Source organism: Anguilla anguilla, chromosome 16 (assembly GCF_013347855.1).
Source record: "Anguilla anguilla isolate fAngAng1 chromosome 16, fAngAng1.pri, whole genome shotgun sequence".
Lineage (NCBI taxonomy): Eukaryota > Metazoa > Chordata > Actinopteri > Anguilliformes > Anguillidae > Anguilla > Anguilla anguilla.
Genome location: NC_049216.1, coordinates 24530810 through 24555798, shown reverse-complemented (window position 1 = coordinate 24555798; position 24989 = coordinate 24530810). Strand labels below are relative to the sequence as shown.

Here is a 24989-nt window from a genome sequence, read left to right as displayed (position 1 = left end):
AACCACAGTTATTATGCATCACTTTAACAGCAAAACATAACTTGACTTCCAGCCATAGATATGAGAAGGAGTAACAAAATCAGAGAGAAAACCAACAAGCAGTTCTGCTGTTATATCTGCATTTTAATGTTATCAGGCTAAATGTCCATCGTCAAAGGCTTTTTTAAAATAAACTAAAAATGCAGAAGATACAGAGGAAAAATAATCCAAGAATGACCAGCATCTAAATTGTTTTGACATGTTGTAACAGAGACTACATAAATTATTTGGTCGCATATAATAAACACATTTTAATCACAAAAGAGTTGACACTGCATTATGTCCCAGACATGCCACATTTGAATGTTTTACTTTGTTAATAGTGAACCAGCATTGCTTGGAGGGCATAAAGGCATACAAAGGTGAGATAAAGGAATAAGCATGGGGTAGCAGATAACCAGAAGTGAAATATTCTTATTTTAATTAATATTACAACTATTATGAAGAAAAAGAAGTGGAAGAAGAAGAGGAGGAAAAAGAAGCAGAGGAAGAAGAGAAAAAAAGAGGAGGAAGAGGAAAAAGAGTAAGAAGAATGGTTAAATTCAGCCATGATAATGTATCACAAATAAAATGTGAAAAACTCATTACTTGGGTTGGATACAACAAAACACACAGCATTCATGCAAATATTGTATAAAGGTTTTCTTTAAAAAATCCAAGCACATTTTTAATCATGAAGTTTTAGATCTCTTTGCCCAACAACTGTTAGATAAATAAAACACAAGATTTCCAAATACTTTAGACACTGCTCATAACTTTGCTTCTCACCTGACTCACTGCCTTTACAGCTAAAATTTTAGTACGAAGGTAAAGCCGTTTATATTCCATTATAACATACCCTATGTGACCATAGCAAATTTCAAGTGACTTCATTTCACTGGCATAGTACAAATGGTATCAATTCCACTGTATTATTTCTCCAAAAAGTTTTTTCTTCGGATAAATACAGGGTATAATTTGTATTGCTTTTCTTAAGCATATCCATGTGGCTGTGTAATGTTAATGAGCAGGCCTGAATGTTCAAGGATCAACTTTGCAGCAAGATACTCCCCACGCTCTTGCAACATAATGAAAGCAGTTGACATTAAAAAAATGAAACCACAAAGAGCTAGTATACATTATATGGGAAACAGTGGTGAGTGCAGTCAATCTTTCTACCAATTTGCACCCAACACCCCAAATCCACATGTCCCCAACATATACAGAACCTCATGCTCAGCCCATAAAGTCTGTGATCACAGATACTGAGCCGATGTTTCCGATTCTGTTTTAACTGTTTAAATCCCTTAAATCAGACTGCTTTAATGGACATTTTAAATAGCACATCACAAATGCTACTGAGGATGATTTTCCTCCCATATATTAAGAACTGCATGGTGATAAAATTCAATGAGGAACAAGTAAAATTGAAGGGCCACCAATCAGGTTTTCCTTTCATTTTGAACATTAAATTCAGTATGAAATCCATGCTAAATCATTACACTTAAATCACTTCTTAAATTAAAACAATGAATGAACGGAAGCAACGCTTGACTATTACATTTTTTTCCTTTGTCATGAAACAGAGGTAGCTCTGAAGAGGTATAGTGGATTGCGGCTGTTGTCATTGCCATAAGATTGTTTTTTTCTTCTGTTTTTGTTCTTTTTTACACTGTATACACTTTAACACACATATACAAAAGTCTCAAGCATTTCAAACTTTGAGTATATATTTAACAAAAGGACAAGTAAAGTGTCTCTCTCGAACACTTTAAGGGCAGTTTCAAAGACGATAGAAAAACAAGATTCATTTATACAAGGGCATTGCAGGCAATGCAGGCTAAATGTTGTGCTTGTTCATAAAAGCCATTAAGAGGGGCCACCTCAAACAACAAATATTCATGAAAATATTTTTTTAAAAGCAGCTTAATAAATACACATATTTCTAACATTTACATTTTGTGCTTATGGCCTGAACATTGTCAATGGCAGTCATGCAACTGGAAAGGGAACTTAAAGGCTTTTAATCTGAAAATGTAAAATAAAAAGACCATTATTGGTAATCTGTTTCCTCATCAAATGCTGCAGTATTTACAAAACTGACTTCCTAACATTGATTTCTTGCCCCATTTTGCAGTGTTTAAAATCCAGACACGAGAATGCAACAAAGAGCTAAAAAAACATTTGTGTTCTATGTGCAGGGAATTCAAAAAATTCCAGATGTTGTCATCTTCGTCAAAACCAATGGTGTCACTTGCACATGCAGTAAAAACCCAGAATTAGTATATATTATATATAATTTGTTGCCTGGGAAACACCATGAATTTCCCCCAGTCCTGATATTTTTATATGTGATCAGAAATGAGGTCTTCCATTTCCCAGTTCCCATGAGAAATCGATCACTGCAGTCATTAATATTGCAAAGCAAGTCTTCACACTAGAGCTGAAAATACAGCTCTCAGTCACGGGGAAGAAGTATGGTCTCCTATGGAAGACTGATCGCTCAGAAATTTAAGAAAAGAGAAGAATGTACACAAATTAACGATGAGTAAATTAACCATGCAATTTCTTGGCGTTTACATTTTTATAAACTATCTTCAATGTGAACACACACATACACAAGAATCCATAGACATCTGAAACAAAAACGTCAATGCTTACCATGAGAACAAAAAAGATACATATCACACACAGTTTTTTTAATGCATCCTCATGGTACTAAGGAATAAATATAGTCAGGGATATGCAGCTGATCCATGTGGAACCACTTATTAGACTAGGAAAGGTCCCCTCAGTAAAGGCCCAAGAGTGATTATGAAGCCTCTGATAAAGTCTACAGATTGTCTCACTCTGCTGATACATCTATTTTCAGATTTTACAAAAGATCCTGTAATGTAAGGCTTTTAGTTTGTTCTCATAGTTGGTTTGCCCAAGGCCCAGGTTACATAAGAAACAGGTAATGCCAGGGTAGGTTCCCATGCACCCAAGTCTCTACATATACTAAAAATAAATGTCTCTGACAAGGCATTCAGTTGGAATGTATAGACCAAGAATAATAACAGCTCTAGAAGTGGCAGTGCCAGCAAAGGAATTGGACACAGCCATTTAGACACATCATTTTGTTCTGCCATGATTAAAAGTCATAAATTAAGATTTTAGAAAGTTAAACAATGAGAGAATGTTAATGAAACAAAGCAAACAAAGCAGAGCTCGAGAGCATTCAGAACCAAACCAAGCCCAAAGCGATAATTGTGTCTCTCTACATCAATATCCATTAAAATCTGTCTAATAACATGGCCAGCCGAAGCCTCTATAGTCACCCATGTCCTTAAAGCTGAACAGCAGAAGCAGTCTCTCGTGTTAAAATTTCCAGCACAAACAAGTTATCAAATACCAAGCTTTCCTTTCCAAAAACGAGCGCTGCCAAGCCATGTATGTGTGGCAATGACTCGGAGATCACAACTGCATTGGGACTGCTGAGGAGAAATTGCCTTCGTTTAGAAAAGGTCATTAAGTTCTAGCCGTGTCTATGCACCAGACAGACAGACACACACAAAGACACACACAAAGACACACACACACACACACACGGCAAGGAAACAGACATTATTCCCACACAATTTAATCTGAGCTGCGAACATGTCCAAGTAAAAACCCAGAACAAATGGTTGATGTTAAACTTGGCACGGGTAATAGCCCTTATGGGTTTGCTACGTGTCTGACTGGACCTTGTAGTGCGCATGCTGCATCTGTACACTGGCCTAGGCTCATACAGCATGTAGTGTCAGGTGCACACGAGCCAGGCCAAACGCTCGAGAAGGCACCCCAGAGGTGTGACCCCCGTAGAGGCGGGTAGTTGTGGAGCCGAACGGTGTGGTTTGTGTGGGATTTCACAGGCTGGGTTAATGAGAGTGCCTCACGTCTGTCAATTAAAAGGGGCAAACTAATCAAACTGAGAGGAAACGTGAAATAATACAGACACAATGGCAACAAGATGGCAGCGAAAAACTGAAAAGCTAATTTAACTGAGGGGAGACTGAGTGTTCAGTTTATTTGTGGAGACACACCACAACAAACAACTGAAGGGGGACAACTGGGTGACCTGGTAGTAATGATGGGCGAGTAACTGAAGGTAATTTTGAAACCTCAGAGGGAGAAATCCAGTGAGGAGACACAGAGGCAGGTGCTGCTCGTCATGTAAATAGCATCAATGTAAAGGTAGTGAGCCACGCCACGAATTTCAAAACATCTGTGGACGTTATTTCTGTGTGGACTTCCACCACTCCACGATCCCCAACACACAATGTGAGAAGTACACTGAAAAGTGTGGTGTGGGGAATGGAGAATACAGCGCAGTGTGTACAGGGGCTGGGGGCAAACCTGGATCAGACTGGTCTCAGAGACCATGCGGTTGGCATCAGTGCCCATGCAGACGCACGGGCTGTAACAGCAGCACACTGGACAGACGACAGCACACCTCTGCCCCTCTGGGGTGACATCACCGCGCGTCAGTTCCCGGGGCCAAGGTCTCTTTTTTTTTTTAGCGATGCACCTTCAGTTAAGGTCCCATTGGCGATGAACACAAAACGCCTGCTAGCAGCGAGAAACGTGTAAACGTACGCAGAGAAGCGTTTTTTTTTTTAAAGTGGTGGAAGAACAGCACAGCAGTCCAGCGATCCGCTCGACACAGCGACTGTACCGCCAGCACTCGAGAAGCACGGAGGAGCGGCCTTCTAAAGGGCGTGTGCATTACACACTCCATAACCCCGCTCCATCTGTCAGTGTTTCAGCCTCTACTCCAGCCCCCCTATTGCCTTCGCTAAAATTTCTGTCTCATTTAGCCTCAAAATGACTTTCCTCTATGCAAATAAATATAAATCAGCAGATCAAGAGCAGCAGGGAGAGGCCTCATTCAATGAGACACTCAGTCAATTAAAAAAAAAAAGACCAAGAATAAGTTAAATTGGTCAATTTTTACAAGTGCTGTAGTCCATATATTTTTATAAAATAGCTTATTAACAGACTAACAAAATAACGATGATTAAAGCATTCATAAGAAACAAATGTAGTGATGAGTTGGTGAGATTTGACGCTGAGTACTTGTTTTTCAGTGCTTTGTTCTGCTACGACCCCAATTCTCCATCATGAATGTAGTGCAGTGTGGAAGAGTTTGGGCAGCTGTATCAAAGCTATAACTCCAGCTGTAGGACTGTAGAACCTACCCTGCTCTTCCACGTGGTCTGGAAAAACACGAAGGGGGAAGGTTTTTTTTTTGGGGGGGGGGGGGGGGGGGGGCAGGCACAGGTGGCATGTAGCAAGCTCTTGTGAGTTCTCTCTATCTCTCCTCTCTCTCTCCACTCTCCTCCTTAGTGTTGGTTTGTTTGTGTCTTCATGGGCAGGGGGCTGAATGTTTTGGTGAGCACAGACGGCACTCAGCCCCCTTTCCTCTGTTACAAAAGGACACACTTGTCTTTGTCTTTAGACTCCTTCTTCAGCTTTCGCTCCCCAGTGCTGGGCTGTTTCCCTGGGCTGGGCGTGACACTGGCTGCTCCTCCTGCTCCTCCTCCTCCGTCTTCTTCTTCTTCTGCTGCTGCCGCTGCTGCTTGTCCAGCTCCTGCAGCTGTGCTGCCCCCTGCTGGCTGTGGCTGCCCCTACAAGACAAACAAAGCACTTACTCCATTACCTTTTCCTTTTTGCTCATCTCTCACCTGTCTTACTTCATGGACACTTTAACCAATGGCATGTATGATAAATCAGATGTCCTGTTCACTCTTAAATGGAGCAGAACTTGAAATGAGAACATGGTCATAGAACAATAAATATGTACAGTAAATAAGACTCTGTACACAACACACCCATTCAGCACAGCCCCATTGAATGAGGTAAAAGGAAATTTTTTTTTACCACATTTGATGTGTAGTAATCACCAATGTGTGCCGAAGTGAAATGTGAAGGTAGAAGGAGACTGTAGTGCACTGTGTCCCCAGCACTGGACTGGCACCTGGCCCCTAGCCCCTGGCCCCTGGCCCCTGACACACACCTGTTCCTCTGCGGCCGCCGCCGCTGCCTGCTCCTGCTCCTGGTAGAACTGCGAGGCGCGCCGGTCCTCCTCCTCCTGGAGCTTCTTGGCCAGCTCCAGGTCACTCAGGCCCTCCGGGGTGAACTCCCAGTTCTGCTCCTGACTCTGCTGCTCTTGCTGAAGGGACAGGGCCATTAGGTAGTCCTGCGGAGACAGGCATTCTTTTTAGTGCCAGGTTTAAACCCAAATACACCTTTTCTGGAAAATACAGATTAACATGTTTGTACACATATTTTTTCTTTCTCAAGCTGAACAATATTTGGAAGATATTTGGAGCATGAGATTAGTGGAAAAAACCTGAGCATGAAATAAACAGTGAAACAATAGTGATTCGTTGCATTTCCCAACACGTTAACAGATGCATTTGTTAAATAGCAGTTCAAGATTAACAGACCCCCACTTCAGTCTTCGCACACCCTACTGTTTTTATTTGCTATTGTATAATTGATGATGTCATTGTGCACAAACATTTAAGCTTTGGAATCTTCTCATTCCAGGTTCAAGCTAGCATGATTTCACACAGTGTGTGTATTTTTAAACTGCACACTGCATTCGGAGGAGACAGATGGCAAGAGAGAGAGAGAGAGAGAGAGAGAGACAAAGAGCGAGAGAGAGACAGAGAGAGAGAGGGGGGGGAGTTATACAGAAAGAGAGATCGACAGTGAGAGAGAGAGGAAGGGAGATAGATTAAAGAACATGCTAATGTATGCTAAAAATAGTTCATCCAAAATACAGAAAATATATTCACAGCCTGTGTCAAAATATATCTACAGTGGCCTCCAGATTAATTGGCACCCTTGGTAAAGATGAGCAAAAAAATGCTATGAAAAAATGATTTGTTATCAGCTTGATCTTACACTCAAAATACAAGAGCAATCTAACCTTTAATTGAGGTCAAATTATTCATAGAAAAAATTGTTTATAAAAAAATAGACATTTTTACTCAAAAGCATGTATCAGAATAATTGGCATCCCTAGAAAGTCTAATGAACAAAATCTAATTGATGTTTATTACCTTTCATATTTTACTTTTTTAAAGCAAACCTGAGTCTTTAGGAACTCTTAAGTGTTCTTAACTGTTTCACTGGGGTATAAATATGAGGCAACATGCAGGCCAAACTCCCTTAGTCATCCATCAACATGGGAAAGAACAAAGAATACAAAAATAAAATGAGACAAAGGGTTTTAGCTAGGCATCTGAAAATACCCAGCTCCACAATTAAGGCCAATAATTAAGAAGTTTCAAACAACTGGAGCAGTGATGAACCTCCTTGGAAGAGGACGCAAGTGCATTTTGACCCCACGCACAGGGAGGAGGACGGTTCGAGAGTCGAGACGCTAAAGTTCCTCCAAGGATCACAACAGAAGAACTGCTGGTTGCATCCTGGGTTCACCAAGTCTCCAAAACTACAAATAGATGCCACCTCCATGCCAACAAGCTATTAGGAAGGCCTGCTAGAAGAAAGCCTCTGCTGTCATCAAACTACAAACATTAGCACTTGGAGTTTGCTAATGGTCACTGGAACTTCGATTGGAACTGGGTACTATGGTCAATAACGTGTGGAGGAATGATCTGCGATCCCTTTGTACGTGTTCTCCCACCTCATTAAGCATTATTAGTGAAGGAAGGGTGCACAAAGTACTAAATGCAGGGGTGTCAATAATTGGTACACACATTTTTTCAGAATAATTTTTTTTTTTTTCCTCTGAGCAATAGTATCACAATAAAACCATGTGACTTTCCTGTATTGCTGAGCATAGAAAATACTTGATAAACAATAAAGTGACTGTTATCCAGCACTTTTTGCTCATATTAATTGAGGGTGCCAATACTTCTGGAGGGCACTAAAAAAGGACATAAGAAAGTAGGCACTGCTGGAGGCACTGCTCTGAGAGATGAAAGCCCCCTGTCAGACCCTGGGCCCCACACGCCACGCAGCAGAGTCTGCGTCCTGGTAGTGAAACGCCTGGATGCTGTCGATGAGGCTGATGATGATGATGATGATGATGATGAAGCTCACAGGGGGTGCGAGTATCATCTATTATTGAAGAGCCAATCTGGGCAGAGAGGAGGGTGTCAGATGTGTCACTCAGATTAGCCAATAACGCGCGCAAGCTCTGAAACCCAGAGGAGAGAGAGAGCGGGGCGATGGGGCGCGCGGGTGGGGGGGGGGCTTTTAACATCTATTATTGAAGGACTCCTCCTGCTCTGTGGCAGCTGGGTGATATGACACTGCAGCGGAGCTGACATCCTCACGGCGAGTCTGCCGAACCGGAGACGTCAACACACGATCCTGAAAAAACAGAGCTGCGCGAACCCGCTTTTAACCAAAACCCAAAACCCTCAGGGACCGTGGAAAAACAGCAACACTCATCAAAATCATTGCAGTTCGCTTTATGTGCAAACGTGTGTTTTTCTGTGCCGTTGTTTTATAACTTCATTGGAGTCTTGGCTGGAGGTGCCCTGGTTTAGCTGCTCTCTGCTCTTTGTTCCACAGTGGTGCCTTTGCATTAAAATACCTCCCCTCACCTCTCACTTGTCAGCTGAAAGCATAAGTTCAGGGACACTTTTTGACAGCTTTTTTCTTCCCAATGCAGAGGTTTTTTCTTTTTTTCTTTTTTTAACCTCACTTGCTTGTTTGTGGGGGCTCAGGCTTAGTCTTGCCTGATTTTTTTTCCCCACTTCCTGTTTTTCTGTAAAGCATCATTGTCACAGTGTCTCTGTGGAAAAACTCCATACAAATAAAACTGAACTGAAATGACTTCCAGCAAGGACCCAAAAATAAGGAAGTGGAATGTTTAAAATGTCCCAGAATACCAGTTCAGAAAAACTGAGCACTTAATTTTGCCATACATATTTACCACTCACGATAGCTTAATAAACTATCACTGTAAAGTATAAATATAGCATTGGTACTATTTTTCGGACAACTCAGAGACAGTTTGCACTACTGCCGAGTCACTGTAGGTCAGTGTATCCCACACACTTAACGGACGATCCGGACCCAGCCCGGACTTAATGACCATATAAAGGTCCCCCCTTTTCCCAACTGCGCAGTCTCTGGCTCCAATTTGTGCAACATGGTTGGACATCCACAGATTCAAAACGGTTTCACAGGCCCACGGCAAATGGCAAAGGGTGACAGACACAGTCCATGTTTCTCCCACAGTCGGTGGTCTGACCTGGTCGATCTGGTCCTGCTGGCCGTGGTAGACCGTCTCCGGGTCGGAGGGCGGGCGCAGGCGGAACTCGGAGTCGCAGAAGTTGCTGTCTCCGTCCACGTTGTGCAGGCTCTCCCACACCACCTTCTCCTCCGTCAGGAAGCCCTGGTCGGTCACCAGCAGGTACAGCTGACCCTGTCATGTGACCACAGCAAGTCATGTGACCACAAACACGCAGGACAAGCCAGGGGCCCTGTAGTCACCACACTTGCACACACTGAGGGGAGAATGTGTTTCGTTCGAGGGAAATATAGGATGATCCAATGGATGAACTTGAATGATTCTGAAATGGCTTAATTGAGTGGAGCAGATGGAAAAGCTACATGCTGGATGGCTACATGAATAAAAAATGAAATCAGTGTTACAGAACAGTGAGACATCCTGTTGGACCACAAAGCTTCTGTAGAAGCCAAATGCTTTGATTAGCTTTGTTCCACTGTCCTTGGGATGAAAAAGGGAGATAAATCCCGCTGTGTGTGTGTGTGTGTGCGCACATGTGCGTGTGTGTGTGTGTGTGTGTGTGTGTGTGTGTGTGTGTGAGTTTGGGGATGATGATTTGCAGCTGGCAAGTGCATGTTTCATTTGGCAGCTGTATGTAGCCCCAGAGTGTTTGTACAGACCAGCTCTACTTCCCTTACATACAGGAAGAGCACATCCCTGCCCCAGTTAGGACTTGGGGATTTTTGGGGGGGGGGGGGGGGGGGGGGGGGGGTAGGTGTCAGACTGGGGACAATCTTAGGGTGTGAGACTGGGGATGTGAACAGTCACAGAATTTATTCTAATTCTATATCACACGCTGAAATATATTTACACAGCCATGGCTTTACTCAAATAATTAAAACCCGCAGCCCTTTAAGTCTTAAGTTGTGTGCCCGCATTGTGTCTCCACGCAGGAGGGAATTGCAGAAGAATAAAGGTGCTTATCAGGAGAGACAGATGATGCAGAGACAACTAGTATGAATGCACTGAGGTTAAAGATAAAGTCTCCCTGTTCAATGTGCACACAGACCATAGATGTTAACACCATAGATAATTACATGCCATAGATGTTATCTGTCTTTTAGACTACATTGTGGAAATGTCATTATGACTACATTATGTCCAGAAACACAACATAAAATTATGTTTAAAACACAGTCTTGGGTGGAACAATGATGTGAAGTGAGAAAATAGGACAAATTTAGGCAGTTTGAGCCAGGTGTTAACATATCCATGGCCACTAGAGGGCCTCCAGACATCATCTACTTGTGAATGATGTACCAAATCCTTCTGAATGCCTTAAGCCTTTACCCTTATACATACTGAAACCAATTTAAACACAATAGAGGCTGCTGGGGCTGCAGTGGTTCACCTTGAATTTGGTCATGGTGCTGAAGTGGTTGTTTCGGAAGAAGACACATAGCTCGCCCTCCTGCACGGTGGATGTGAGCTCACACAGGCCGTGGTAGGTCAGCTGGGTGGCAGTGCTGTTCAGGAACTGCTCCGCTACCAGGCCTGGGGACATACAGGGGTCACAGGGAGGTCACACGAGCAGCATGAGGCCATCCCAGTTGAGAATTTCCATTCTCAATTTCCTGATTCTATATTTATTTGACTTCTATTTATGGAAGATCTGTTTTGAATTCAATGTTTTCTCGTTTATTACTTTCTTTTTTCATTTCAGTGTCCTGCGTGATATATGTTTGTTTTTGGACACATTGATATTGTACTGTGCTTTTCTGCTATGTGTATGTTCTGGCAGTACAACTATTTTTGTCATGCCAATGAAGCATATTTAGACTGAATGTGAAAATTGAGTGAGTAAGATACAATTACAGACTAGCACTGAGAGATATTAGACAGGAAGATATAAAAAGACTTTTACAACAGACAGAAATAGACATGAAAGTGAGCGAGATACTGGGGGGAGGAGAGAGAGGGAAGAGAAAGAGAGAGAGCAGGACGGAGAGAGCTGACAGGAGCGAGAGTTGAGAGAGAGGGATCACACAGAGACATAGTGAAAGACAGAAACACATCAGCAGGACAGAAAATTTAGAGATGTTAGCCGTGCATGACCGATGTTGACAAACAATCAGAAACAAAAATACTGGGATAGAAAGAGCAAGAGACTCAGAAACACAGTGAAAAAACCAGAGCAAGAAACAGAGAGATGGGGGGAAGGCACATCCTTAGTTGCTGATGAATTAACTTGGCTTCCCATTTCTTAAATAAAAGTCAGAAATACAGACGGCTCCTGGATTGAGCACAGCGAGCTGTAATAGAGCTCAGAGCTGCAATGGGACACACTGCACCTCTACGCACATGTAGGGTCCTGAGTCTGTTTACTGGGGCTGAAACACTACAGATAAGGGAAGAGAAGGAAATGGAAGAGTGCAGCGTTCGCCCGGCTTATCGAGTGGCCTGAACGCGGACAGGGGGATCAGGAAGTGCAGAGAAAGGAGCAAGACCGCGGCACGCCCACCTTCCCCAGCCTGCTCGCCTCTATCGGACTGTTTACACGAGATTATCTTCTCCACCAGCTGGTTGTAGCTGCAGTTCCCCACCGCCTTCACAATGTCACTCATCTGGAGAGAGATACAGAGAGAGAGAGAGAGAAAGAAAGACAGAATGAGAGAGAGAGAGAGAGAGACAGTCAATACTGTTCTTAAATGTATCACCTCAGTATTTCCTCTGCCATTTTAATGCTCTGTTACGTAACACCCTGCTCAATGCCCCCCTAAGGCACAGGAACCAAGATGCTAGATGGCTTCTCACATTTTTACAAACAAACAAGTCCCAACAAGACCAGCCACAAGTCACACTCCTGAGTATTTCTCACTTAAAAAAACAAGGGGGGGGGGGGGGTGAGGGTCCAAAAGCTTTCTATTTCAAAAAGTGTGGGGGAGCAATGATGTTCCCTCAAAGTGCGAGGGGGAAATGTACCCCCATAAGCCCTGCCTCTGCTCTGGGGACCCCTGAGTCATTACTGTGAAGCACAGGTGGTAAAAGCCTGTTCTGTCCAACGCAGACCACTGAAATCCCACAGTATGGAAGTGCTGAGAGAAACGCTAGTGAAATGGCAGAGGACGGCCATCGCTGTGAACCAGGTGTGGGGCGGACTGACTGACCTGGGGGTCTACCAGCCAGCCGTGGTAAAGCGGGATGTCCAGGAGGTCGAAGACGATGCACTCGGGCGTGTACTCAAACACCCGCACGCCTGTGAACTTCACGTTGACGTCCAGACCAGTCTGCAGCTTGTGCAAGACCGCCATGGCGTCACTCATGTTCTGGGAAATGAAAATCAATAAAACATTGTCATCATCATTGTGGAGGGCACTTTAACGCTACTATTAACCCCATACAGACCGAAGCACAATCTAGAAATATATTCCCTTCACACAAATCATTTCACAGAGACTGCTCAAGGTATTAAAAGGCCCTTTTAAAAGTGAGAAAAGTTCACACAGGAATGAAATGGTTAATAAAAATATTTTTAAAAACGACTCAGTGGCAAAAACAATCCCATGATCCTCTCGATTCCTTAACATGGTCACCATGGCAACACCTGCCCTGGGCCAATAGAAACACATTTCTTTTTCCCTCCAGGTCACTCTGACTCAAGCAGGGCAAAAAAGACCCTTCTGTCCCTGTGCCAAGGGAGGACTCTGCAGCTGCCTGCCTGCAAATAAGACCAAGCAGAGCGAGTGCGCATGCATGCGTGTATACAAATGTGTGTGTGCTCTCACAAACGTGTGCGTATGTACGTATGTGTGAATACAAATGTGTGTGTGCTCTCAAAAACGTGTGCACATGCATGCATGTACACAAATGTGTGTGCTCTCACAAACGTGTGCGCATGTATGTATGTGTATACAAATGCGTAAGCTCTCACAAAAATGTATGCACAGATGTATGCGTGTATACAAATACGTCCTCTCACAAACATGTGTGCGCATGTTTGTATGCGCGTATGCGCATGCAAATCTGTGCATGTATGTATACATACAAATGTGTGCCTGTGAGAGCATGAAAGTGTGTGTGTGTGTGTGTGTGTGTGTGTGGGTGCGCATCTCGGGGAAAATTCTTCAGCCCCCACACTCAGTGAAAGGGCCTGTCCATGCCCCCCCCCTCCCCCCACATCTGTGTGTGTAGATTAAGCGGCAGTTGTAAGGGATTAACCTGCACGTGTAACAGCAGTCTGCACCAGAGAGCCGGGGCTTCTCACTGTGATGTCATCACATGATCATGTCACATGAGCATGCTCTGACCCATAAGGATCAAGGGTCAGCAGAGACATTTCTGTCTCAGCTCTGCAGTCCTCATTTGTGAGTCAGTGAGGTCACGGCCATTATTTCCACTGCTCTCCATCTACACGTCTGTTACGCACCAACACAAAATGGCTGCAGCAGACGAACAGTTAAATATTACATAAAGCAAAATATTTGAAGGGCTTCTTTAGACGTAACATAGCCTACATGCAGACATGCACGAGTACATGGACAGTAACCACGCAATGACTTGGCAAATAATTACGTGTATAAAATCAGTTTAAAATGGTGGATCAGCAGACAGTCATTTCTCAAGTCCTGCCAAACCCTGAGATCAGCTTCGCTCGTCCTGGGCACACTGCACCCTCATCAGCAGCAAGGAGGGCTGGGGAGCACGGGGAGTTCAGACAGAAATACCCGCTCCCTCTGTGCCAGGCAGAGGAGTAACCTGCACAGGATCAGTACCAGCCTCTGCCACCCTCTTTCTTCTCCACACCCCCCCCCCAGTATGCACTCTCCCATACACCCAGTCAGCCTGCCCTGCCCTGCCCGTCCTTACATCATCGTCAAGCACTGCACTTCTGCTACAGGAACAAGAAGGCTGAAATACTGTCACATAAGACTCACCAACTAACCCACTAACTTGAGGTCGTGTACACTTTTCGGAAAAAGCGCATTAAAACATCAAGATCCGGTGCTTCTAAGAGACCACTTTCTTTGGTCTTAATTTGTTTCTCTCTGGGCAACGTGCCCGAATCTGTGTAGAAGCGTTCCCATAAGCCCAAAAGCCTCCGTTCTCCACATCCCCTCTGCTGCTTTTCCCATTTTCTGCCCCGGACTGAAGCAGTAGTTCCCAGGATACAATCCACTACTCCCCAATCTTACTGCTACGCTGAAACAGGGCAGGGAAAAACCACAGACAGTAAACTCACTGACCCTCCCAAACGCAACGAGCCTAACTTCAGCGCTGAATAATTCACTAATAGAGGGACTAAAAGTGTCATTAAATGCCTGGTAAAACAGTTACAGGCTCACAGGCGAATTCACCGGAGGCGTACACACTGTGCAGGTTCAGCTCCCATTGCTGGGGGTTAGGTTAGGTTAGCAGTCACCCGAAAGGCTCAGCTGGCATTTCCAAATTGGAGGGAAAAGAAAAAAGCTTTTGATGTGTTTGGCTGTCAAGAGATGCGCCAGGTGAGGAAAGTCCTTGGGGAGGAACGGAGTATGTTGACCGCTTGATTTCTGTGGCTTCTGGGACTGGCAGCTCCTCTGGTCAATTAAACAGCACCCCAGCAAAAGTAACTAGGGCAAAAGAAACATACATATGGCCCTGTGCGTCACTCCCTCGCTTAAAGTATGAGGAGATACAGGAATAGGTCAGTGTTGAGCTCAAAATTACACCGTGGATAAATGCAGAAACCCAAGCAAAACCAACAGTTTTAAAGTAAGCAATATCCAAAGCACACCGATAGCACTCTGTAATCTGCAAGTGTGTGGTATTGGGCTCGGCCCCCTCATCTGGCTGATGTACACACCGCAAAGCTTTCTCCTTATGCCACAGCCCTGCAAAGCAGAGGACTGAAGAGTACAACCCCCCCCCCCCAGGCCAAAGGTCGCACGCTGCTTGCTATTCCAATCCACGAGAACAGGCTGGTGGCAAATGCATAAATCTCTTGCACATTGCATTAATGTATTACCAGCAGAGATTACAACAGATTAGTGTTGATTACTGAGGTTAATCACAATTTAGTTCCCATCGCAGCAGTGATGGCCCATCAGAACTACAGTAAATGGGACTCCACCCAATGGGTGGCCTTGGCCAAGCCTCAGCAGTGGAATATCCTCTAATCGGAGCAAATCTCGAGTTTCCTAATGCAGCGTTAGCCGTGAGCGCGGACAGGACGTCTGGCCAAGACGCCTGTCATCCGCGAGGCCGGAGGGAAACGAGCCGGAGGCCACTCCCACTCGAGGGTCAGGGGCGGGTCCATGTGCCGACTGCGCCCGTACCCTGAACTGCTCCTCCATTACACCACTCTGGCACAAACCCCCTCATTACGCCCGCGCTATTCTGGGCCCGTCCTCGCTGCTCAGCTCCAGATGGGCTATCCGCACAGCAGCAACGGCCCCGTTCACACCCTCAGCCTCCAGAGGTCCCGCTCAAAGACACAGCCACAGATGGCGCATCCCAAAGCCGCCAACGGGGCCGCAAATAGACCAGGCTAAAAACGGGAATAAAGACGAACGATCCCAGTACTGAATATTCCATCTAAGCCATTTGGTATTTTGTCATCAGCACCCTGCTTTCAAGCAGTCCAGTCCCTAACCCACGCTTCCTGTCTGGGTGACGATGTCCTCAGAGGTGTTGGGTTTAAAGTGTGAGATCTAAGACGTCCTGACAGTACTGCCCCTTAGAACACTAATGAGTCCAAGCTGACTCTGCTGGAGAGTTGTAAACCTCACCTCCTTCATTCTGTGGAGCACATGTCCGTAAATTTATTTTTCAATTTCGCTTTCCTTCCTGAAACGGTTGGTCAGTCACTGAAAGACAGTAGTCTGAAGTAAGAAAGCAGCAAATTGATTTAAAGGAATATTCAGACTTATATCAGCAGATTTACGTTGTGCATATGTGTTTTCCATCCACAGCGATGCGAGGAAAGCATTTGCAGATGTGCTGGCTTTCTTACCAGAAATGCAGAGATTGGGCTCAGGAGAGAAGAGGAGGGGCTCTGGGGCCCCGCCTCCAAGCCCACATACCTCTCCCACATTCCACACACAAACACGAGATGGGAACAAGGAACGGCTGCATCCCCACAAACTTTATCATCACGCCATCTTCTGTGTGACAGAAAGGTAAGGCGTGACTTTGATCTAAACCAGGGGATGAATCCCTGAAGGCTGACAGCATTATGAAGACTTTGGTCTGTCAGCGTTCACAGATTCAGCTTTGAAGCGCCTCGGGCGCAAATACACCAACTTTGCATAATTTCTGTGTAGAGAGAAAACACAAATGAGCATGTTGCTTCTGGATGGCTTTTCCTCTGAACAAAATCCCCTCTTCAAACCGCCCCTGATTATTTTGAGTTTCAGAAAACGCACAAGACACATGGTATGCGTGAAGCATTTTTGGTCAACAACAAAAACATTTTTACATCATGTGCAGGGGTGTGGAGGGTGTTTTAATGATGACCATATTGATGTAGTGAACATCTCATTGTCAGTCATTGTTAGTGGATGTGCCACTCCAACACCTGAGAGCCTGAGGCTGTTATTCTGTTGCCTGGACTCATCGACAAACGTGTGACCTTCTAACTCAGCTTGGAGCAACCTTCCAAGTCAAAGTCCACAGTGGGGCCCGTGGCCATGGCGTACGCTCACTGCACCCTACCTGTTCGTAATTCAGCCGCTGAGCTTCAGAGATCTCTTTCGGCTTGGCCTCAAGAATATAGTCTCCTGCAGGCAGAGATCGGAAGACAAAGAAAACATGAGGGGATTGGGAGGGACAGTTACTTCATTTCCAGTGCAAATACAACCTCGGGCGGGGCTGGGAACCCCAGCGCGGAGCTCTCTTATTAAAAACATCACGCGGCTATCTCAAACCAGCCGCTTATGTCAATCAAAACCTGAAGACACATGCTTCTCCTTGACCTGGCTGAAGCTGCACAGTCGTCTGTGAGCAAACCGTGTTTGTGGTGAGAGAGAAACCATGGAGCTGGCTGTTTTTCTAAGGGAGAATTTGGCCTGAGGATTTGGATCATATCGTCCCCACCTGCGTGAGTGAGAGGTTGGGTGGCTCTCAGAGCAGTGCAAATAGCCAACTTTCACACAAGACAGGCAAGAGCAAGAGGGGAAATGGCAGCGGTAGTGACAGAGACACCCTCAGTAGGCTGGCGGTGTCCCTGTTTAACTGGCGTTTTGGCCGCAGTCCGGCCTACTCACCAGCACCACGACCACAGTGGTGACTCGACTCCACCCGTCCACCACCTGACTATGAATCTACTGTCAACCCCCTCACCAAGATCACAGATTAATCCCACGTACAAGTACCCTGCGGTGAAACTCACAGCCACAGACGCTACCTCTCAAACAGGAATATTAACCTCATGTGCTTTCATCTTTAAATATTCTACGTCAAGACTGAACCTTTGAATTATTAAAAATAAGCACTGCATGAACCTCTGTCTGTGGAAATAATCACTCACTGCAAAGACATATGAATGAACACATTGTACTTTCAGGCAGGATAAGAGCAAATAGTTACTATTTACTTCATGCAGAGTGCATAGATCTCCATTAACATTCATAATAAAATGTATTTGCATTTTCCATAATTTCATGTTAATTAACAAGAATTTGAACGTAACTCCATGTATTAGATTAACAATCTATATTAATTAAATACCAGCATCTAACCGCAGGCTATTGCATGAAAAATATATAGGCTATTACATGAAAAAAAGTGAGGAACTTAAAATCAGGTAGCAGTTAATTCGCTCAAGGGCATAGATTAATTATTTGCCCTCTCAGCATTTAATTGTGACATCACTGCCAAATATTCACAGCTTAAGATAAATATTCTACATATAAACAAATTTTACATTTATATGATAACATCGTTCAATCAGAATGCTGTCCACACCTTCCGTTTCTGTGGATCCAATTGGCTGGAAGTAGCTTCGCTCTGCAGTCTATATAAATATACTCCATAATGTTTGGGACAAGCATTTCTTGATTTGGCCCGTAATTTTAGATTTGTAATCAAACAATTCACATGTGGTCAAAGTGCAGAGGAGGCAAATAGGAGCTGCACTAGACGGCGCTTCATCCTACTGCAAGACAATGATACCAAGCATACTGCTAAAACAACAAAGTCAAAAACTGGAAAATTCTTCACTGGCCAAGTCATTCACCTGATCTGAATCCAATTGAACATGTGTTTCATATGCTGAAGAGAAAATATATGAAAGCATATGAAAGACAACTAGCCCTCGAAGCAAGCAGGAGCTGAAGATGGCTGCAGTACAAGCCTGGCAGAACATCACATGAAACGAAACTCAGCACCTGGCGATGTCTATGGGTCACAGACGTCAAGCACTCATTCCATGCAAAGTAGGCTATATTCGACAAAGTAATAAACATAACTACTTTAATTTATGTAATGAATACGTCAATATGTCCCACACATTATGCTGCCCTTAAATTTGGGGGGGGGGGGGGGTTGTATAAAAAGTGCAGTAATTTCTACATGGTGAAAGCAAAGAGTGTATATGGATGTGATTTTTTTTGTTATTCTTAACTGATGAAGAAAAATATAAATAAAATCACTCTTTCGAAAATAAAGCAAGCTTGTATTCTCTTACAAGTGTGGCTTCTTTCTTTTTACCCACTCCACCATAGGGACCAGACACAACACCCAGCAGCACATCTTTGTTTCGGTGAGACACGTCGATGCCTCCTAAGCTCTCACCTCCATTTTCCATGCAGTGTGTCTTTGTAGCACAGCATCAGAAAGCCCAAACTCTCCTACCTCAGCAGAGCCACACTGCTGGCGTTCAGCTTTAAAGAAATGCATCCCTTTGATCCCTACTTCTGTCTGCGAGCTTATTCAATGCACCAGCATCTCTGAATCTCTACTTGTGCGCCTTCAGCCATCGTTAATTTGGTGTCTTAAACAGTCAACAGTGCATTCATATGGGAGTTTTTCAGGGAGCACTGATTTTTTTTTTCCCCTAATGATGACGTAACCATAACAAAGTGTCATGGTTCATATCACTCAAAGCAAACATAATCTGCTCTATGCTGGCCCTTATGGAGAGGAAGTGCCAACACAGATCCAAACCATTAATTACACACTCTTAGCGGTTTGTGCTCTAAGACAGCAAATTTTGAAAGCAGAAATTCAACCACATTTTTTTGTGGGCACATATATTAGAACTGTCTCCTGAAGCAAGTCTTTCCTCCCCTATAGAATAAAACCCTAGTATAAGCATGGAAAGATCAGCACTTTTCAGAGGGGGGATCAGCAGCAACTATAAGAGCTCTCCTCAAGAAAGATATTGTACCGAAGGCATAAAAACAGGAAAATTTACATCAAGACTGAAACTCCCTTTTATAAAAGTACTACTAGCTGCTGGAGATTTTCTGGTGTGATCCAAAACCTGGAATCTGACAGTGAAAGCAAGGTGACTTCAAAGACCTAAACATGTGACAGATGACAGATATGGGTGTGTTTATTGTTGGCTGCAATCACGTGCTGTCCTTTTTTCTCTTTCCACTAGATTCAGACATTTAGCAAACAGGGAGACAAAGAGCACAGCAAGATAAATATGCAACACAAAGTTTAATGCTTCCAAATAGCCTATAATTTACTGGGTGCACGACAAAGACATGGCAAGAGGAATCATTCCAGCAGGTAAAGTCTAGTGGGGACAACTTCCAAAAAAGTTGTACCTGATCAAAACCTTTTCCCCTGTTGAACATGGAATAAATTACACTTGGGGGCAGTATACTGAATTTCCTTCTAAGAAGACTAATGTGTTATGTGTATAATACATACTCTGACAAAGCTCAGTCACAACCTGCTATTCCCCCCACCGTGGCTGACCAGAGAGCAAGCCAAGCTTCACCATGTTGTTACAAAAGTTCCACTGCACATTTAATACCATACAGGCAAGCAAGCAAGCACCTTCAATCTTCATTTAAAGCACTCATTGTGAGCAGTGTCAGGGCCTCCCACAGATCTAAATCATCATTCATCCACCAAACAGCTGGTCGTGTCACCATCCACTGAGTTATGAACCACATTACTGTACTCATTCTCATTCCATTTCCTGATGCCTCTACCACAGAGGAATGGCTCTCTCTGCTTAAAACCTTGTGAACTCAACAAACATTGTTTAGTTTTTTTTTGTTTTGTTTGTTTTGTTCTTTTATTATATCACAGTTATAGAAATGTGATGTTTAACGTGTGTGGTGTCTTCAGGAAAAGGCACAGCTGTGTGCTTCTGTGTGCTGACAGACCTCCAGTCACTGTAGACCTCGAAAAACAAACAGTGGTCAAAAGGGCGCTCTTGTAGCACTACCAATCTGGAATAACTTCACTCTCAGCATGTAACGCAACAACGCCTGTTCTTCTTGTTTCTAATTTTCCATTTCATAAAGTAACTCCACAGGAGAGAGGTTCCTTCATTATTTTTTTACCACAACAAACAGTTTCAGGTTAGTTTTCTCCGTAAATGGCCACATGCCACGACTGCTGGTGATCGCTGAAAACATCTCAGTGTGTGCACTGTGGTAACCCAATGCAGACCCATGACATCATGGCAGTATTTTGGACAGGGTTGCCCATGGGTTGGCAAGACGGCACAGAACCTCCTTGGAGGCTCTGGGTGTCTGGTTACAGTGATGACAGGGACCAGCGTGCCACACGATTGGGGGGAGATGGCTCCGGTTTCCCCCACGTCAGCAACAAATGGCTTGTGGGATTCCCCCACTCCAGCGGCCCATCACACAAAGCACTCCACCACCTCAACAGAGGCTGGGTATCACAGGGCTTACGTCACCTGACTCACTACTGGACTTAGATACAGTCGTCAGCCACAATGAAAACCAAAAAAAAAAGACTAATCAATCATATCTCGCAGCTGACGTCTGTCAACTTTGTAGCGAGACAAAGCAGAATTTACAGCTTCCCTGGTATAGCGAACAGCTAAGAACCGGGAGAAAGCCACAGTGAGCGTTGGGTTACTCTACAGTGCCGCGAGCAGTGTCAAGGATCCAGCCCTCAGCTCAGTAGCTAATGGGGTGGCTATACACAGCTGGTTTTCCCATGTTTTCAACAGGTTTTCAGTACTGAAATGACAGGTGTATTTATTGTCACAATGCAATAAAGTAGCGAAAGAAAGAAGACTCCGCAATGTATTTCTACACTCTTGCCTGAGGGGGAATATTGAATAAGGCCTTTGGAAATCATAGTCCGACACATTCATCTGATCTGATTTTTGGAAAAGATTCCTCTGAAGAGCAACAGATTCCTCTGACGAGCAGTTCTCACAAGGAAATCAGTCATCAGATGATGTGCTCATTGTAAAGACCTTTTTGATGACCACTGGTCTATTTGGCAGCATTTCATAATGGTTTAGGAAATGGGCTTGTTACACAAAGGTAGCAGGTTCAATTCCTGGATAAGGCACGGCTGTAGTGCCCCTGAGCAAGGTATTTAGCTTGAAGTGCTTCAGTGTATATTCAGCTAATTAATGGATACTATGTCAAAAAGTTCTGTCAGATAAGAGTGTCTGTTGCCTAAGAGCCAGTCATGTAAAATTCCACTAATATCCGTTGAGCCAACAACAGTGGTTTTTAATTGTATTTTTTTGTGTGTTTTACCTGTATTTTACCACCAAAAAAGAGGAAAAGTGTCAGTCTCTAACTGATAATCAAAAAACCCACAACAGATAGAAAACAAATTGTAGGACCATTACTGATAAAGTTTTCAGTCAGCCATGTTTTTTATACTGTATCCTAGGTTCTAATGATCACATGGTAAAATAAAAATATCACATAGTCACTGCAGCTTAAGTAATTGTGAGTTTTCATCCTGGATTTTCTAGTTAGTAGATAGTCGGCCAGTGCACATTTGCAGATTTATCAAAGTATCAGACGTGATTGGACCAACCTTTTTTCTGGAAATGAAGATAATGGTATATTGCACACTTACCAAGGTATTCCATCAATTGTTCTGCGGTTATGATCTCCATCATTGGGGGCATCTTCACCTACAAAGCACAGTTCATTTTTTTATGTAACAAAAGACATGAAAACAAGAAAAGAAGGTTAAAAGGCTAAATGAAGCCAGGACTCCAAGTTCAGGGGTGTCAGGCCTGAGCAGCAATGAAAATGAATGAAAATGTTTACTTCATACTTATACCGCAACACATGATCTGGCTATTCATCAATCAATACTTTACATTTGGATTACCAGTTCAGTGCTGAATATTAATAGACAAAAACAGGACGTAACTTGTACCTCCACACTGACTTACAAGATTCCTCTTTCGTTAAGTAAACATGGTGAGACTGTGTAAAACGTAGCCCTGAAATCGAGAGCAACAATGGGAGTAAAACATTTTCTGTTCAAACAAAACTGAGAATACCAAAACAGTCACAAGGCTGTTTGTGGGAAGAATAGAAATACATCTTGCAGGTCGAATTAGGGCCCTTGAGATACAGGGTGACCCAAAAACACATTATCGGCAGTTGCTGTGGATTAACATTCGTGGTATTAATAATAATACCCGAACTGACAGCTATATATTGCCTAGGTAGATTGTATAAAATTACATTCATTGATGTGATGACACTCCTTTAATTCATCAAGCTCGTCTTCTCGCCTCCTAACTGTGCGATTTCACTGACCACGTTTTGCTACCTCGCGTAACGGGATCACAGCAAACGTAAGGCTACTCACAATTGTACTACAGTGTAGCCTACTTAGTTATGCCAATTTTGCTATTGACAGGCAATACGACGTTTAAATTGTATACGCTAATATCTTCAGTTTTTGGAAATCGAATAGCATTTCTTTCTTCGTAATTAATCAGTCTGTTTAATCATGTCAGTTATTTACCTTCCATGCTAGCAAAAGGACATTCATAATTGCCAGCAAGGGGCACGGCCCGTTCTCGTTCTGGGTAATGATAGGCGTGTTTTCTTTCATCCATTTGATCCATTTAATGTGGTACATGGACTGGCCAGCGCCCCGGTCCTTCGCGCACGAGGCTTTAGCTCCATCAACCCCATAGTCGTCGCTTTGAAGAGCGTTTGCTATTACCCTGTCCTCTAATCCTTCGCTGTTGAGGTCGGAACTTGGACAAGAGTTTAGATTTGAGAAGGAGTCCAAAGAGTCAAAGCTCCGGGATTCACCTACAGGACTGGGGTCACTCCCACTCAGCGGCCCCTCGGACGCAATATGGTCGCTGGATATTATCTCCCCAGATTTTACGTTTCTCAAACTTGTTTCGTCCGCACACAGAATAGTCGGAGGCGATATAGTAGTCCGTCCCTGTGTCTTACAACCTGTTGTCTCAATATCAACATTTGCAGTCACTGTAGATTCTTTCATCCTAGAAGTGGAACCACAATCCATCTTGTTTTCCAACTTTGAGGTAGCACCACCATCATAGCCTGGAGTAAGGGGTAGTCTATGTCCCATTCCGTTGCTAAGTTGGTCTGCCGATTGCGACGTCCCCCCACATGCCTGCTTGTCTTTCAGTGCAGAATCGTACATTTCCGAAATAACTTCTGATTTATGGATGCAGGAGCAAGCATTGTCACTTGATGTCGGTGAAGATGCGCTACTGGTAACCAAAGTAACGTTATTGAGCGCAGAAGGCTCACAGTTCCTGCAGCAATCAGTCGCTCCTTTCACCAGTCCTTGTGTTTTTGTGTCGCCCATTTCCCCTGTTATTATGGAACATGGCGCACCTCCACCAAGTTCACGGTGCAGGTTTGCATTTTTCTCCATGCCGATTCTCGGAGACGCTTTTTCCTATCTAGATAACAGCTTCAGCTTCGGTTGCAAAGACGCCATGACAGATCTACAGAAGTGACGTCACTACGAGTGGAACGCCTCTTCTTCAGGTCAAGGAAGGGCAATATCAACTAAAATGAGACTCTTACGATCGTTATTCTTTTCTTGAATGAAAGCTAAATTAATTATGTGGTGAAATCTATCTATTGTTTGTCATTTTAGAATGCATATCATGTAAGGTAGGTAGAGATAGCCTCAATAATTATTGTGCAGTTTTAGAAAGTCTTAGGATTTAGGAATAAATCAAGCAAGCAAGCACAACGAGTAGCATGCAACTATTTCACAATACTATGCAGCGGCTCGTGCTTTAGTGTTTGCTTGAAAAAGTAACGAAACGCTTGCTACATTGTTTTTTCATCATGAGCAGCGGTCATCAGCCATTTGAACACGTCATAGGGGCATTTGGAGGGAGATTACTTTCTTCATGCATTAGAAAAGTTAAACGTAATAAATCATAGTTCAAAATAAAATAGAATAAATAAAAATGGTGTTATACACCATACCAAAAAGAAAAAAACGACAAAAATCGTACTCAAGCCTACTGGAATATATTGGCACTAGAATCTAAAACAAAATAGCTAGGCTATCATTTGTTATGAAGGTTTCATCGGATGCAATATCATGTGTAATATTATTATTTTAAAAAGTGCAGGCAGTTCTCAGCTGGGTTATATTCGGTAGCCAAAGCACATGTGTGGATTGTTTTGAGTAGGATGTGGGAATGTCGTGCCTAAACTACAGTACCGTTCTATTCCGCCAAGGGGCGGACACCGCACGGCAAAGTAGCCTGTGCACATTCCTCGGTAGAATATTGAAATACGATAATAGATTTTTTTTT

General features: G+C 43.7%; 1 protein-coding gene across 2 annotated transcripts; it reads right to left on the bottom strand.

The window, feature by feature from the left end:
* Positions 1 to 101: 101 nt before the first annotated feature.
* LOC118215632 (ubiquitin carboxyl-terminal hydrolase MINDY-2-like) lies at positions 102 to 24185 on the bottom strand. 2 transcript variants are annotated; one of them, XM_035396539.1, is made up of 9 exons: positions 23189 to 24185; positions 22280 to 22337; positions 16952 to 17016; positions 12427 to 12585; positions 11781 to 11883; positions 10671 to 10813; positions 9281 to 9454; positions 6059 to 6241; positions 102 to 5669 (listed from the first exon to the last, which is right to left on the bottom strand). In XM_035396539.1, exons 1-9 carry the CDS (start codon positions 24083 to 24085, stop codon positions 5469 to 5471), a joined length of 1983 nt encoding a protein of 660 aa, XP_035252430.1. In that variant the 5' UTR covers positions 24086 to 24185; the 3' UTR covers positions 102 to 5468. The 2 variants fall into 2 exon arrangements, with proteins under 2 accessions (XP_035252430.1, XP_035252431.1); XM_035396540.1 differs by lacking the exon at positions 23189 to 24185 and adding an exon at positions 22605 to 22624.
* Positions 24186 to 24989: the final 804 nt, after the last annotated feature.

What these genes read in the sequence shown, in the direction of transcription:
- LOC118215632 (XM_035396539.1), bottom strand. Translation starts at nt 24,085, where the DNA reads ATGGAGAAAAATGCAAACCTGCACCGTGAACTTGGTGGAGGTGCGCCA. An exon ending in ACAATTGATGGAATACCTTG is followed by an intron (nt 17,017 to 22,279) that starts GTAAGTGTGCAA and finishes CTCTGCCTGCAG; the next exon opens with GAGACTATATTCTTGAGGCC. An exon ending in GCACCATGACCAAATTCAAG is followed by an intron (nt 9,455 to 10,670) that starts GTGAACCACTGC and finishes GTCACATGACAG; the next exon opens with GGTCAGCTGTACCTGCTGGT.